Here is a 15,341-nt window from a genome sequence, read left to right on the forward strand (position 1 = left end):
TGTCTTTCAAGCCGTGGTTTATCTACAAGGTGTGTGTATGTGCGTGTGTATCACACACACGGCAAAGCCAGGCAATCAATCAATCTTCAACTATAACACGTAAGCACACGTGGGAGGAGAGACGCCCTCACATGGCCTTACAGCAGCTGGTCAGCTATTAAAGGGTTGTGTGTGTGTGCGTGCGCGTGTGTGCGTGTGCGTCTATGTCTATGTATATCAGGGGTGGGTTGCTGCCAGCATTACTTCCAGTTCGGTAAAAAAAGTGTTCCCAGAGTGCTGTGCGCATGCCCAGGGCTGCCAGGAGAAGGGAACAGCTAAGGAACAAAGGTCGACTCGGGAGTAAAGCCACAGGTGGACGGTGAATGGCCCCTCCCACAGGGAATAAAAGAGGGGCAAAAGGGGGGGGAGAGGATTTTGCAGGAGACAATTCGTTTGCTTAATTAGGGTGAAGATCTGTGCCTGACGTCTTGCCAAGTATTGTCTGCTACAGACTGGCGTGTGGAAGAAGTCAGCCTGGCAACTCTCCAAGCCTGATAAAGGTCTGTAGTTGTGAAATCTCATGAAAGACTGTTTTCCGGGATTTTGCTGGAGAGGAATTCCCTTTAAGCTACATAAAAGGGGTTTTATCGCAACGAGGAGTCGGCTTCGTGCTTTTGGGAAGCCTAGGTCAGAGCAGCATGAAACAGTTAATATTCAGAATAACTTTCCAAACTGCTACCGTTCCAATCCATTAGAACCACAGTGCAATATGCAGATTAAGGAAATAGACAGCTAACTAGATAAAGCGGAGGGGTAATGTTATATATTCAACTCTCTATGCGGCCTCTATGGACATAATTTGATCTTCCTGATTAAGACTGATAGATCCATTCCACAGATTTCACTAGCTTGCGCATATGTGCCTAAATTGATGGGCATCATTTTTCTAGATTGCTCAAATAGTTCGCTGTTTAAACTCAGAGTGTTGCAGCTATAATAACGATAATATCATCGCTCCCTTAAGTATACCTCCGCCGCTCACAGTCTATTGCTATTGCGCACAGACAGAATTGCTCGATCATATTTCAAGAATATGATTACAGCTTCAGAAGCTGTGCTAATATACAGCTAATCATTTAAAAAGGGGTAACTTGATCAGAGTGTGGAAGCAAATATGAAATCAGTAGCTCATCGCCACTTAAGTTTACTGATTCACTTTCTTGGTTTGTCATCAGTTTCCTACTGGGGGCTCTCTGAACTCCAATCTTTGCTTGCAAACATTTCATTACCCAACTACCGTATTTTTTTGCAGTATAAGACGCACCTTTTTTCTCCCTAAAAGTGGGTGAAAATTTAGGTGCATCTTATAGACTGAATATGGGCAGTTTTGGCCTCCCGAACCCTCCGCATGTTGTGTTTTCACCCTCCCCGGCCCCCAGAAATACTCTGCAGCGCTCTGCACAGCCTGTTTTCACAAAACACAGGGCTATTTTTGGGCTCCCAAGCCCTCCTTGCACTGTGCTTTTGCTCTCCCAGCCCCCAGAAGCACCTTGCAGGCCAAAAATGGGCACGTTTTTGGTGAAAACAGATCCGTTTTTGGCATAAATGGGCCATGCGGAGCACTGCGGAGTGCTTCTGGGAAACTGGGAGGGCAAAAACGCAATGCACGGAGGGCTTGGGAGCCCCAAAACATGCCCATTTTTGGCTAAAGCGTGCCCATTTTTGTCCAAAACGTGCCCATTTTTGGCTAAAACATGCCGTGTGGAGCACTGCAGAGTGCTTTCTGGGACCTAGGAGGGTGAAAATGCAACGTGTGGAGGCCAAAAACTATTTTTTCTTGTTTTCCTCCTGTAAATTTAGGTGTGTCTTATAGTCTGAAAAAGACGGGTAGTTAACATCATCAGTGCTAGTGAGTGTGACATGTTCTCCCTGATTTATATAGGGTAGTTTGCCCTGCCAGTGTTGGTTTTGTCCTTGATAGTTCCTTGATTGGAATATTGTTTTCTTCTTAACTGTCTAGTGTTAATCCTCGCTTATCTAGGTTGCTCAGTCTCCCCGCCCCCCTGCCCCCTTCTTAGCTCATTTTGTAAATTGTCTCTGTCTGGTCCAAGAGCAGTGGATAATTTCAATTTCAATTGATTGTTCGCTGTCAGTTTATTGTCTTTCCTGAATGGTTCTAAATGTGGTTTATCTCCATGCGACTATTGATAGCTCATTTGTCTGAATGCCAAATTTCTAGGAATTCCCTGGATTCATCTTGGTCTAGGATGAGCTCAATTTCTCAGTTAAAACTATGCTGGAGCCTGTCCAAGGGTGGATGGAGATTATGGAGTTTTCATTGTTTCTTCTGACTGCAAAATACTGTGCTTTGAGGACAAAGGAAGCAAGTTTCATCATTTATCTCACTAGAGCCCAAGGCAATTGGGGGAGAGGAGAGGGAGGGGGAACACGCTGGCCCTCCTGCCACCCGGGAACTTTAATCACACACACACACACACACACACACACACACACACAACTTCCCATTCTCTAGTAGAAGTCTCAATTGACTTTAATAAGAAACTAATTGCTGATAGATTAGCGCCTGTTTTATGCAACAAGCTACAAAGCAGATGAGGACAAGATGATAACAAGATGTAATCAAGAGATATTAAAGACAACAAAATAGCAAAGAGGAACTGGAGAGAAGAGACAGCGCTGTTCTAAGCAAAAAAATAAAATCAAATGAATTCCCTCCCCAAATTCTATCCCTGTGACATTGCTACAAGGAAACGGCAGTCTCTCCCCGTAATTAAGGCATTGCTTTGCATTCTGGAACAGCCTCCAAACGCAGGAGAGCAGGATAAAAAATGTCAAAGAATTTGCTGCAGTCAGAGAAATGTCTATTATGGAAAGAGCATAATTATGTCTTAACTCAGTACTTTTCAGCCTTGGCAACTTGAAGGTGGATGGACTTCAAGTGCCAGAATCCCCCAGCCGACCTGCTGGGACTTGAAGCTCACACACCTTAACAAAGTTGAAAAATACTATAGTCTCCTCCTCCTCCTCCTCCTCCTCCTCCTCCTCCTCCTCCTCCTCCTCCTCCTCCTCCTCCTCCCTTCATCCCTCTTCTTTTCTACCCCTCTTCTCCTCTTCCTCCTTCTTCTCCATCCCTCTCCTCCTCTTCCTCTTCCTTTTTCTTCTTCTCCTTCTCCATCCCTCTTCTTCTCCACCCCCTTTCCTCCTTCTTTTCCTTATCCATCTCTTTTCTACTTCTCCAGCCCTCTCCTCCTCCTCCTCTTTCTCCTCCTCCCTTCACCTCTCTTCTTTTTCACCTCTTTTCTCCACCTTCTTCTTTTCCTTGTGTACCCCTCTTCTACCTCTCCAGCCCCCCTCCCCCTCCTCTTCTACTTATTTTTTTCCTTATCCACCCTTCTACTTCTCAAGTCCCCTCCTCTTCCTCCTCCTCTTTCTCCCCCCCTTCCCTCCCCTTCTTGTTTTCCTTCTCCATTCCTCTTCTACTTTTTCCAGCCCCCTCCCCCCTCCTTCTCCTTCTTCTTCTCCTTATCCATTCCTCTTCTACTTCTCCAGTCCCCCCTCCCACCTCTCGTTCATCTTGGACACCTGGAAAAGTTCTATGATCGAGCAGTCACCAGAGGCACTTGACTGTCCATCATGCAACGTCAAGAAATCATCATGAACTCATCTGCAAATCTGGACCTGAAATCCAGTCAACTGCATGGTCTGAGCCTATATACCTTGGAAAACTACTCTCAAATCCTGATCAAAACTCAGAATTGAAAGTTATTCAAGATGTGGGGCACTTAACCAATTCCCCAAAGTGAAGCCAGAATCCCTTTCCCCTGTGATATTGTGATTAGTTGTCAGGGTTCCAAATAGCATCCTCTAGGAAATAATAGCTCGAGGCAAGAAGTTCCTCAAAACACCAATTAATTAGAAGAGCCATGTTGGCACATCTGGGAAAACCCAAATCTGAAAGCTTCCCCCACCCAGCTGAAAGTTCAAGACCCTGCCCCTACACCCGCAAGTCCATCAAATGGTCCAATCAGTTACTGCCATGGATGAAGATTCCTCCCATCCACATCCAGGCGACCTTGACTTTCTGAGAAGGAATGCTATTATGGCTACACATCTCCCAAGCTCCATACCATCCCCCCTCCCAGTCTCCCATAGTAGCTATGTTTGAATATGTGGTAGGCTTGAGGCCCTCTCTCCTGATGGCTTCCAGGCCTGACATTGGAAAGGTAAAGGTAAAGGTTCCCCTCGCTAGTTGTGCTAGTCGTTCCCAACTCTAGGGGGCGGTGCTCATCTCCGTTTCAAAGCCAAAGAGCCAGCGCTATCCGAAGAGGTCTCCATGGTCATGTGGCTGGCATGACTATATGCTGAAGGCACATGGAACGCTGCCACCTTCCCACTAAAAGTGGATCCTCTTTTTCTACTTGCATTTTTTACCTGCTTTCAAACTGCTAGGTTGGCAGAAGCTGGGACAAGTAATGGGAGCTCATTCCGTTACGTGGTACTAGGGATTCGAACCACCGAACTGTCTTAGCCACTGAGCTACCGTGTCCCTTTACTAATCGTGATTAGTAGCAACAATCAAACCAGTTATGAAACTTGGCCGTATTTCTCACCAAAGGCAGATTTCTATCTTAGCTTAGCGATGCCTGCAACCATGAGTTTTCCCCCCTTTATTCTTGTAGCAAAAGCAAAAAGTTTGGACTATAAATCAGAAGAAGAAGAAGAAAGGGGAAAAAATAATCCTTAGCAGCTCACCCATAGTTACTGTTTGTTTGAATTCTCTTCCCCCTCCATCTCTTGTCAACTTGCTCCCAAAGAGTATTTACCTCCCTGCTTGTCACTGATAGGAATTTGCCTCTGGTCCCCGAGATTTTATTTTAGATCAGCAGAATGAACATTCAATTTCCCCATTGCTCTCTTCTGAGCACTAAAGTACAATAACCCAGATGAAGATATACTGCAGCTGTCAAAAGCAGAAGCTCTGAATGATGTTAGGTGCTGGGGACCAGCCAGGCTAAAGCATCGTGTTGATGGTTTCCTTCTTCGCATCCTTTGCATACAGAACGGTCTGTCTTTATATCCCCCCCCCCCCCCCCGTGCAATTTCACTTTGACACTTGGAGGGTGGGGGTGAGCTGATTTGATTTGGATACAACAAAATTATCTTTTGTTGGTGGGTTTCTATGTCACTCAATTTGAGCAACGCAGTGCAAATATCATGGCCATGAGTCCTTGTGAAATATGGCAGTGCGGAAATATGATGGATCTACAGCCTGCCCAGACTCGGTCCTTAAATATATCCATTCAAATGATATACATTCAATTAATCAAGTCTGTATTTCACTATCTGCTTAATTGATTATGTGCCATCCTTCGCAACTGCATAGATATTCTCCACAAGGGTCGGTCTCTAACCTGTTTATTTTCCCAAAGTCTTCCAGCAGCACATATACTAAATTTAACATGCCACTAGGTTTATAACTTAATCCATGGTATATATGTATATGTCTCTGTGGGTGTGCATTGTGTGTGTATAATGGGTGCATTATCTTTTAATAAGGTTGTGTATTTGTCTGTTTGGAACACTGGGTACGTTTATACCCTATGTTTCAGCTTATATAATAAATACAGTTAGTTTGGTGTCTAGTTAGTTTTTGTGATTTTAAGTTGGCAGAATATTATTATGGCAGCAGATTCGGACAGTGAGGAGGTTGGGGAGGAACATGGGCCAGTCCTGGAGTCTGGGGAAGGCTCTGAGGAGGGCTCTTGCGTTGGAGGAAGAGAGGGGGCCAAGGCCATCTGGTAGTTATTTGCTGCCTCCAGAGACATCAGCGAGGCAGAAGAACAGCGGGAGCCTGTTCCCAGTGTGCACATGCGCAGAGCTGCCAGAAGGCAAGAACAATTAAGAAAACAGGGTCGACCTGGGAGTAAGGCTTGGAGGTGATTGGCTTCCCCCATAAGACATAAAAGAGGAGTGAACTGGAAGTGAGCTTTTGCAGGAAGCAATTGCCATATATTTTCGGAGAATAAGACGCACCTTTCCCTCCCTAAAAGAGGGTGAAAATTTGGGTGCGTCTTATACACTGAATGTAGCCCCACCCACCCACCGGCCCCAACCCTTTTGCCTCTGCCTCCCAGCAATTTACCTCTTTGCAGCAAACGGGGGCTTGCGGAGGCTTCAATAAGCTATAGCAATCCCTGTAACAGCTGATGATCGGGAGAAATTGAAGTGAAACTTGCTGTTTGCCCCACGTGGCAAATTGCTGGCAGGCAGTTTTTTTTTTTCTTCTGCTGATCAGGCTGTTTGCTGCAAGGAGGTAAGTCAACTATAAATGCCTATAGAATGTTCACATTATTAGACTTGTTTTTTAAAGACTGCTTTATTACTACTCTAGACAACTTAACAAAGTGAAGAAGGTTTTTAAAATAAATGCTTGATCTGAAGAGGCCCTGTGCTATTGTTTTAAAATGTGCTATTCTTTTAAATATCAGAGAATATCTATACTTCCAAAATCACATCAATTTTAATAGCATCTGTACAGTATAATCTGAAATATAACACTACAAACTGTGTATATTGTCTGTACTGTTTGTTGCAAGGAGGCAAATTGCTGAGAGGCAGAGGCAGATATTTTTCCCTTGTTTTCCTCCCCAAAATCTAGGTGTGTCTTATACTTTGGAGCGTCTTATACTCTGAAAAATACGGTAGCTCATTAGTTCAAGCTTGGAAAAGTTCTGTTTGACTCTGTGCTAAGTTTGGCCTTGCTCTGCATTTGGCAATGCGGTCTCTGGCAGCATTCCCAGGGAGAAAAGGTGGGTGTTTATCAACATTCCCCTGAAAGACTGTGGCAACTCGAGCAGGCATCTGTCGGAACCTTCACGGACTGTTTGTGCAGCCTTGTGGACTGTGAATGACCATAATTCACAGCTGCATAAATAAAAGGAGGTTTTGGGGACTAAGATGGTGATTTATACTTTCTCAGGAAGCCTAGGTCAGAACAAATATATCGGTCGTAAAATCGGATGTGTCTCGTTTAACAACTGGCTCACATAGCAATGGAAGTTTTGACCCCAGTTGTGGTTGTAAATCAGGAACTACCTGCACACTTACACACACACACACACACAGACACACACAAGTATCAATATAATAGCTGTAAGCTGTCTTGGGAAACATCCAGGTCACCTAAAACCTAGGTTCTGCGTTCTCTTAACACGCTGAACTCTGTTAATTAAGTAATGGGAGCTCACTCTGTTACGCGGCACTAGGGATTCGAACCGCCGAACTGCTGACTTTTCTGATCGTCAAGCTGAGCATCTTAGCCACTGAGCCATTGCGTCCGTTAGAGAAAAGGTAGAAGAAAGTTAATGGATGGGGGGGGGGGTGAGCTTTTAAAAAACACTTGGCACTTTTATGACCATTTCAATTTCAACTTCTTGGATTCACCATAAAAATGCCAACCGATTCCCCCCCCTCCCCCCCCAAAAGGGATGAAGCTAGAAAACACATCATCTTCTTTACTTTTTAGGCCGTTTGAGTTTTGTTAATCTTTCTTTTTTCCCCTTTTTCTCTCTCCCAGAAACCATGCCTGGCTATTTGGCAAGCTGTGCCTGAGAAAATATAAGAAAGGAAAACTCATATTATCTCAGCGCTGCTTTGGCGAGAGAGACTGAAAAGAAACATTTTTCTGTGCAATTCAAAAGGAGTTGTCGCATTTGCAGCCTTCCTAGCCAAGTGAAAACCATGAATTGTGGTTTTTTAAAGAGCCCTCGTGGTGAATTATTGGAAGTGAGATCAGAGCTAAAAAATGTTTAAAGCGGAGACGCAGATTAAGTCTTGAAACCAGTTTTGTTCCTCCTGTAAGTTTTTTTTAACTCCCCTCCCCCCTTCAAATCTAAACTGTTATCTATCAGCTACTGCTGTGAGCTACCTCTCCTTTGCGACGTGCCCTGGAAACTATATTTCAGGTATTCTTTTTCAGGTGCTGTGGAAGAAAGCTTTCCAAAGGCTAAGCCAACTTCCCCTTAAAAGCTTCGGCAGAGAGCGCTCTGAAAAGAATAATTCGGAAAAGAATTAAAACTTTTGGCAAAAGCTACGAATAGATTGAGAATCCCAGAGCCCTCCCGTGGGCACAGGTAACGTCGCTGCCCCCATCCTCTTGCCTTTTAGCTGACTGTGGATAAACGGGATTATCCGCCAACCTACTTAGAATGCAGCACAGTGGGAAAGCAGAAAAACACTGCAGAAAGTTAGCAACCCCCACCCATCTCCTAGAAGAAGGAAATGCTTTGGGAGATGTTGAAAGACTTAATCTACTTGGTTGAAGTTCCCTCCCTGATGTTAAAGTTGCGGAGGTTAAAATACACCAACGTAATACATCAATGCCGTATTCTATTACTTCTCTCATAAGATGAACAGAATTCTGGGTAGCACGGAAGGAGGACAAGTGGAAACAGGGCGTTTATTTTTTCATCCTTTTGTGTTATGTGCCTGCTCCCAATTTGCTGCCTCCCAATGCACTCCAGTCCTGTTAAACTAACTCACCCTGACTTTCCGTGTTGTCGTAGTAAAGATGTAGAAAAAGCCACAATGGCAGGAGCGGTGGGTTTCACATTTTGTAACCACCAGTTTGCCGTGCATGCACCACTTCTGCGTATGTGCCCAGCCTTCCGTGCATGTGCTTTGCTCCTGCATGAACCTTGGCCTCAAAAACGTGCCTAAATAGCACCAGATAAGAAAGTATTTGGAAGAGATGCTAAATCAAAAGATGGAGTTGAGGGATCATCAAAGAAAGGTGGGCTATATTTAATGCTGCATATTTTAATGGCAGCAAGACTGGTTTTTGCACAAAAATGGAAAAATAAGGAGACTCCCTCGGAACAAGAAATAATGAATAAGATACTGATGTGCACAGAGGTGGACAGACTGACTCTAGAGCTCAAAGATGAGGGTGAGACGGAATATCATGAAATCTGGGACAAGTGGTACCGATGTTAGAAACGAGGGGAAAAGGTCAGGGCAAGAAAAGACAGACAAGAATTGGAAAATACGGTCTTAAGAAGGTTTGACAGGTAGGAATAGGATATGTATTTGCATGATTAGTAATTATGTATAAGAAAGGATCAACTGACTGACTACATACACCTATGTAAAGGAGATAAAACATAATTATTGTAAGATCTAATCACTATATGGAAATGTTTATGCCAGAAATGTCGCACTATGTCCAATGTTTTTAATGTTTATCTAAGGACTGGTGGCGGGGCTGGCTCACCCACAATTTCCACTACCGATTTGGGCAAACTTGTCCGAACTGGCTGAATTCCACCTCTGAAAGGCAGCCAATGGCTTCTCCATCCACAAAACAGAAAGTTGTGCATACTAATTATACGTTCAGTTAGATCAGTTGGGATTTGGCACCATTGTTTGCAACAGACGATTATGTCTCTCCCGTTAAAACTGATTTTTTTTTCCTTCCTGAACTTCTAAGCCTGAAAACTAATGACATCTTTGGTAGCAGCCGCGTGTGTTCCAATTATGGAAACAACAGATCTGCAATTTCAAGTAAAGTTTCTCTAATAAAAACGGGTTGCTCTGTTTCTCGGGAAGAGTGATTAAAAAAGAAAGAAAGAAACCTGTCATTATTACCTGGCGCTTCCCAATTCATTGATGCAAACATTTATCCTGCCATCTGTCAGGAACCATCCCAGCAAAGTCATAAGAGAAACCTCATTCACAAAAGAAGAACGTGTAGAAAGTTGTCGGTACAGGCTGTCCTCGACTTACAGCAGTTCGTTTAGTGACCACTCACAATGACGGCATTGAAAAAAGGCACTTATGACTGTGTATCATAATTATTGAGAATGTCAATAATTCCCCGGCACTGAGCTACTGTATCTTGAGCTACATATATTCTCTTAAAAGAGAATATTTGTGGCTCAGGGTTGAACTGTGAGGTCCTTGCTGCTCGCTGAGCTTGGTGGTTTTCTTGCAGGCATTTCACGACCCAACTAGTTAACAGCATCAGCGCAAAAAGGGAGGTGGAGTGTATGGAGAGTAAGAAGTTGTGGTGGTGGTGGAGGAGGATGATTGTGGAGGCTTTGGTGTTCTCTGAGCTTAGTGGTTTTCTTGCAGACAGTTCATTACCAAACTAGGTAACCTCATCAGTGCTCCAGAAAAAGACCATCATGGCTTCAAAATCTAAGGGACCGGTTTAGACAAAACTCAGCAGCACTTTTTTGTGTGGCTGTTGATGAAAATGGGATTGCCAACACGATCGCCAACATCCAATGATGGACATGGCAGAAGAAGAAGAAGAAGAAGAAGAAGAAGAAGAAGAAGAAGAAGAAGAAGAAGAAGAAGAAGAAGAAGAAGAAGAAGAAGAGAGATGTGAAAAGAACATACCAAGTTCTATACTGCTTCAAATCTTATTACAACCTTTTATACCAGTTGTGTGATGTCTATGGAGATTTGCTGTCAGCTGCGTTATCCAGTTGCGTTTTGAAAAAAGCACCTTTGAGGCTACCATGATAACTTCCAAGTATTGACTGCTAACCATCCTTTTACCCTTGGATTTCTTCCAGTTAATTATCCACAGAAGTTGATTAATTACGCTGACATAAATACTTCATCTTGATCATCCCCCATAAGTAGCTCAGAGTCGATGGGCATTATAAGTGCAAAGCACTCTTGTTTTTAAAAGACGCGAAAGATGATAAACAGGAACCTTGCATCTGGAAACATAAGGCTGGGAGGTGGTCTTTTGGGACTTCAGGTTCGGTGGCCTTCAATTCCCAGAATTCTAATTCTAATTCCCAGACTACTAATTCTTTTAGTCAGCGACTAAAAGATGCCACAAAAAGCACTGTATCTGCAAACATAAGGCGAAAGGTGTAACTTACCGCCCCATTCAACTGGAAGGCTGATCTTTTGGGACTACAGGTTCGGTGGGCTTCAATTCCCAGAATTCCTCTGTCAGCACTGAATTCTGGGAGTTGAAGTGCACACCTCACAAAGAGGCCAAGGTTGAAAAACATAGCCCTGAGGCTCAGAAGCGACTAAAAGATGTCACAAAAGGCACTCATTCTCCCAACTTTGAAATTAATTTTCGGATTCTTCCAAGTAAAAGTAGAATTCGCTAAAAATTGGGGCCAAAACAACTGCTGACAAGAGGAAAAATAAAGAAACTAAAACAATCACTCCCTGCCCTTCCAACGGTGCCTCTTAGTTGTGAGATAGCAGCATCGATACAAAAACGTGTTTACAGAGAAAGAAACTTAAGAGACCACATTTCTCTCACGGGCCAACCAAGTAATCTAGTGATTTAAGACTGGAGTAAAGTAAATGAGTTGACTCTGGGGGAAAAAATGGCGGAATGCCTCACAAAACGATAAAAGGGAACATTATTTACCATTCTAATTACTCTTCATGCGATACACTCTACTTGGGAAGCTGTAAAGCAAAGCAACAGAGAACTGGGATTATATATAATTCATAGACTGCAGCATATTGCTCCTTTTTCGCGGCATCTTTACAGGCCTTCTGAAGGAAACCTCTATCTTTCTTTCCTTTTCGGAATTGTCATCTCCATGAGTCTAGGATCAATCTTGACACAGCTATTGAAAAGTAAAGACGAGTTGTCTAATGCAGGGGTCGGCAACCTTAAACACTCAAAGAGCCATTTGGACACGTTTCCCACAGAAAACACAGGGAGCCACAAAATCCTTCCAGTGCCTGACTATTTCCCGAGCGGCTACAAAACCAGCCTATGGAGTTGAATTAAACGTTCTGTTTTCTTCTGAAACTTTTCTTTTCTTGGATTGATCCATGGTTGGTCTACCAGGGGTCAAAAAGCTCAATAAATCGCATGCCAGCGAGTGTCGCACATTGGTGTTTCTGACGTATATTTTGAGTGACAGGGAGCCGCAGCAGAGGGATGAAAGAGCCACAGGCAGCTCCAGAACTGTGGGTTGCTGATCCCTGGTCTAATGGAATCCATCAGAAAAGAGGCCCTCCATTTTTTTTTGGCAAAAAATATTTGCTACGTTAAGGTTGGGTTTTCTGACTTTTGTCTTTAAGATGTCCACTTCAGTTACCCCCAATTGTTGACCTTGTCTATTTATTTATTTATTTATTTAGATTTCTATGGAGATTCTCCATCAATCAGCCATGGTTGACCCAAGCAACTGGACTTTCTTGATTTTTTCCCCCTTGAAAACATTTCGCTTCTCATCCAAGAAGCTTGGAGGAGCACAGGGTTCCAATCACACATGGGTATGGCCACCATCTTGTCTTCACAAGCATGACAAAGTGGGCATAAGTCAACAATCAGCAGCAGAAAATAAATATAGAACAAGACACCAGAGTGTGTGTGTGTCCCTGTTCCCCGCCCCCATCTGTCTTTCCATAGTTCATTTGGGGGTTTATTATTTCCTTCCCTGGGGCCAGCCGAGCTGACAGATTCACGCTCCCAATACGAAATAATACAAAATGGTTAAAACCCTGTTAAGTCTGGAGAAACAACAGATCAAATTATCCTCACTCCATTTGACAGGCCTGGCTTAGAAGAGCTCCCCTGGCTGCAGAGCACGGAGAGTGACAATTGGCAATGATAAGTCCCCAGGCAAAACTCAGAAGCTAGGAGAGAAGACCCCCCCCCCTCATTCCTGCCTGCCTGACATCTTGAAATATTCATATGAACTCTAAAATCAGGTCCGCCTTCAAGCAGCTTCTCCACATCTCATAATCTTTGAAAACAAACAGCAGGGCAGGCAAAGATCACGTCTGTTCACAGCCCAACTTATCTCGGCATAGGTTTGGAGAAACAGGTTGGCGAATCCATAATACTCTAACAAATTAGGAATTTATGAGATGGTATGAAGAGATGAGAGCCAGTTTGGCCTAGTGATTAAGGCACCAGGCTAAGGAGCAGGAGCTGGTGAGGTCTAGTCCAGCCTTAGGCAGCTGGGTAACTTTGGGTCAACCACCAGGGGACTGTGAGTTCTAGTCCTGCCTTAGGTGTGAAAGCCATCCGGCTGACTTTAAGCCAACACCAGGAGATTGTGAGGTCTAATCCAGCCTTAGACAGTTGGTGACTTTGGGTCAAGCACCAGGAGACTGTGAGTTCTAGTCCTGACCTAGGTGTGAAAGCCAGCTGGCTGCTTTAAGCCAATCACCAGGAGACTGTGAGTTCTAGTCCCACCTTAGGTGTAAAAGTCAGCTGAATGATTTTGGGCCAACTACCAGGAGACTGTGAGTTCTAGCCCTACCTTAGTCATGAAAGCCAGCTGGGTGACTTTGAGTTAGTCCCTCTCTCTCAGCCCACCCCACCCCATGGGGCTATCATTGTAGGGAAAATAGGAAGGGGAAAGAGTATCAGATATTTTTTCTGCCTTGAGTTATTTCTAAAAATAATAAAGGTGGGATACAAATAAATAAAAAATAAGCAAACAAGCAGAGCGGGCTCACATGGCAAGATTAATTTTTTTCCTCCACTTCTACAGAAGTATTTTATTGTACATGATATCATGCACTGTCTTGTGGGTATGAGAGTGGGCCTGGGGCCAAGGACACCCAAGGACAGTGTTCATACAATGCCTTGATAGAATCAAGATCACGTGAAGCGTTAATGCCACTTTATAAGGCCTTGGTAAGGCCACCCTTGGAATACGGCATCCAGTTTTGGTGGCCACGATATAAAAAAAATGTTGAAACTCTGGAAAGAGTGCAGAGAAGAGCAACAAAGAGGATTAGGGGACTGGAGGCTAAAACATACAGAGAACGGTTGCAGGAACTGGGTATGTCTAGTTTAGTGAAAAGAAGGACTAGGGGAGAAATGATAGCAGTCTTCCAATATCTCAAGGGGCTGCCACAAAGAAAAGGGAGTCAAGCTGTTCTCCAAAGCACCTGAGGGCAGGACTAGAAGCCACGTGTGGAAACTAATCAAGGAGGAAAGAAGCAACCTAGAACTGAGGAGAAAATTCCTGACAGTGAGATCAATTAATCAGTGGAACAACTTGCCTCCAGAAGTTGTGAATGCTCCAACACTGGAAGTTTTTAAGAAGATGTTGGATAACCATTTGTCTGAAGTGGCTTATGGTTTCCTGCCTAAGCAGAGGGTTGGACTAGAAGACCTTAGAAGGTCCCTTCCAACTCTGTTTTTCTATTCTATTCTATTCCTTTGGACAAGTCTTCGTTTCTTGGATTCATTGATCCCGCAAAGGTGCCAGTGTGGCACATAAACTACAGTAAATCAAGAAGGAATAAGACAGACCATCAATTTTTTTAGGCCATCCCTGTTGTAAGCATTGTCTTCCGAATCCACGCCGGAAGCTTACTTACAGGTAAATTACAGAACTTACCTGTAACTTTGAGTTCAGTTGTGCGTCTGATCAGCTTCCCTTCGAACTTCAGCTCACAGGTGTAATTTCCACTGTCTTCCTCCTGCACATCTTCTATTAAAAGCGTGTTCTCTTTCTGAACAACCACGCTTCTCCACAATTTGGGCTTGCACTCCTGAGGAGGAAGGGAAGCAAAAAAACAACACAAAGACATCGGTGCTTCGAGCCAACAAGATTGCACGATCCACTAATGCAACTTGACTGGATCCTCAATTATGCATGATTTGTTTTATTTATTTACTACAATGTCGGTGGTGACCCAGGAAGGAGAATCTTGCAAGTTCCAGGTCAACCTTGCAAATTTCTGAGGTGAGGGAATTTACCTCACATCAGGGGACAAAGATTGGAGAGCAGATTAGAAGAGTCTCTGGTAGAATCCTTTTGTTTTTTCATTTCCCGTGTTGGCTGGGAATTCTGGAGACTGTAGTCCCAACCCCAAGCGGAAAACCTGACCCCGGGAGAAGCTGTTGCAATGTGCTTTGTTGTCTTGCCTGCACACCAGTCATTTTTAAAACGTCTGACTTGCAATCCTGTCATTGCTCCGTTGCGTCTTTCAATGGGCAATCTCCCTTCTGCTCAGTTTAATCGGGATGACAACTTAATTGTTAGTTGTCACCCATCAGGCAGATGTGGTGTAACTTATGGGTGGAACTCAGATAATAACAAGGCAAAGGACCTCGGCATCAGATGTGTTGAAATGTTGCTTCAGCTATAAACTCACTTGGCCTTCGAAACGCAGAGCTAAATGTATGTAAATGTGTGGGTCACAGGGATGCATACACAAAGAGAGGGAGAGGGAGATGAGAGGGGAGGGGAGGGGAGGAGAGGAGAGGAGATCCACATGTATTGGAGGGGGAATTCCCCAAATTCTCAGCCAACGCAGTCAAGAGCTCAGGCCGAGTCAAGAAATAGTCATGGCTACTTTCTTATCACAGGATATCACAA

At 44.0% G+C, this 15,341-nt stretch overlaps 1 protein-coding gene across 3 annotated transcripts in view; it reads right to left on the reverse strand.

Moving 5' to 3' along the window:
• IL1RAPL2 (interleukin 1 receptor accessory protein like 2) overlaps nt 1-15,341 on the reverse strand; it is a 311,959-nt gene that overhangs the window by 101,428 nt on the left and 195,190 nt on the right. For all 3 annotated transcript variants that reach the window (XM_081963804.1, XM_081963805.1, XM_081963806.1), the window contains one exon: nt 14,358-14,511. In XM_081963804.1, coding sequence (XP_081819930.1) covers nt 14,358-14,511 — 154 coding nt within the window. The remainder of the gene's footprint in view (nt 1-14,357; nt 14,512-15,341) is intronic.

Source organism: Natrix helvetica (assembly GCF_964273705.1).
Source record: "Natrix helvetica genome assembly, chromosome: 11".
NCBI lineage: Eukaryota > Metazoa > Chordata > Lepidosauria > Squamata > Natricidae > Natrix > Natrix helvetica.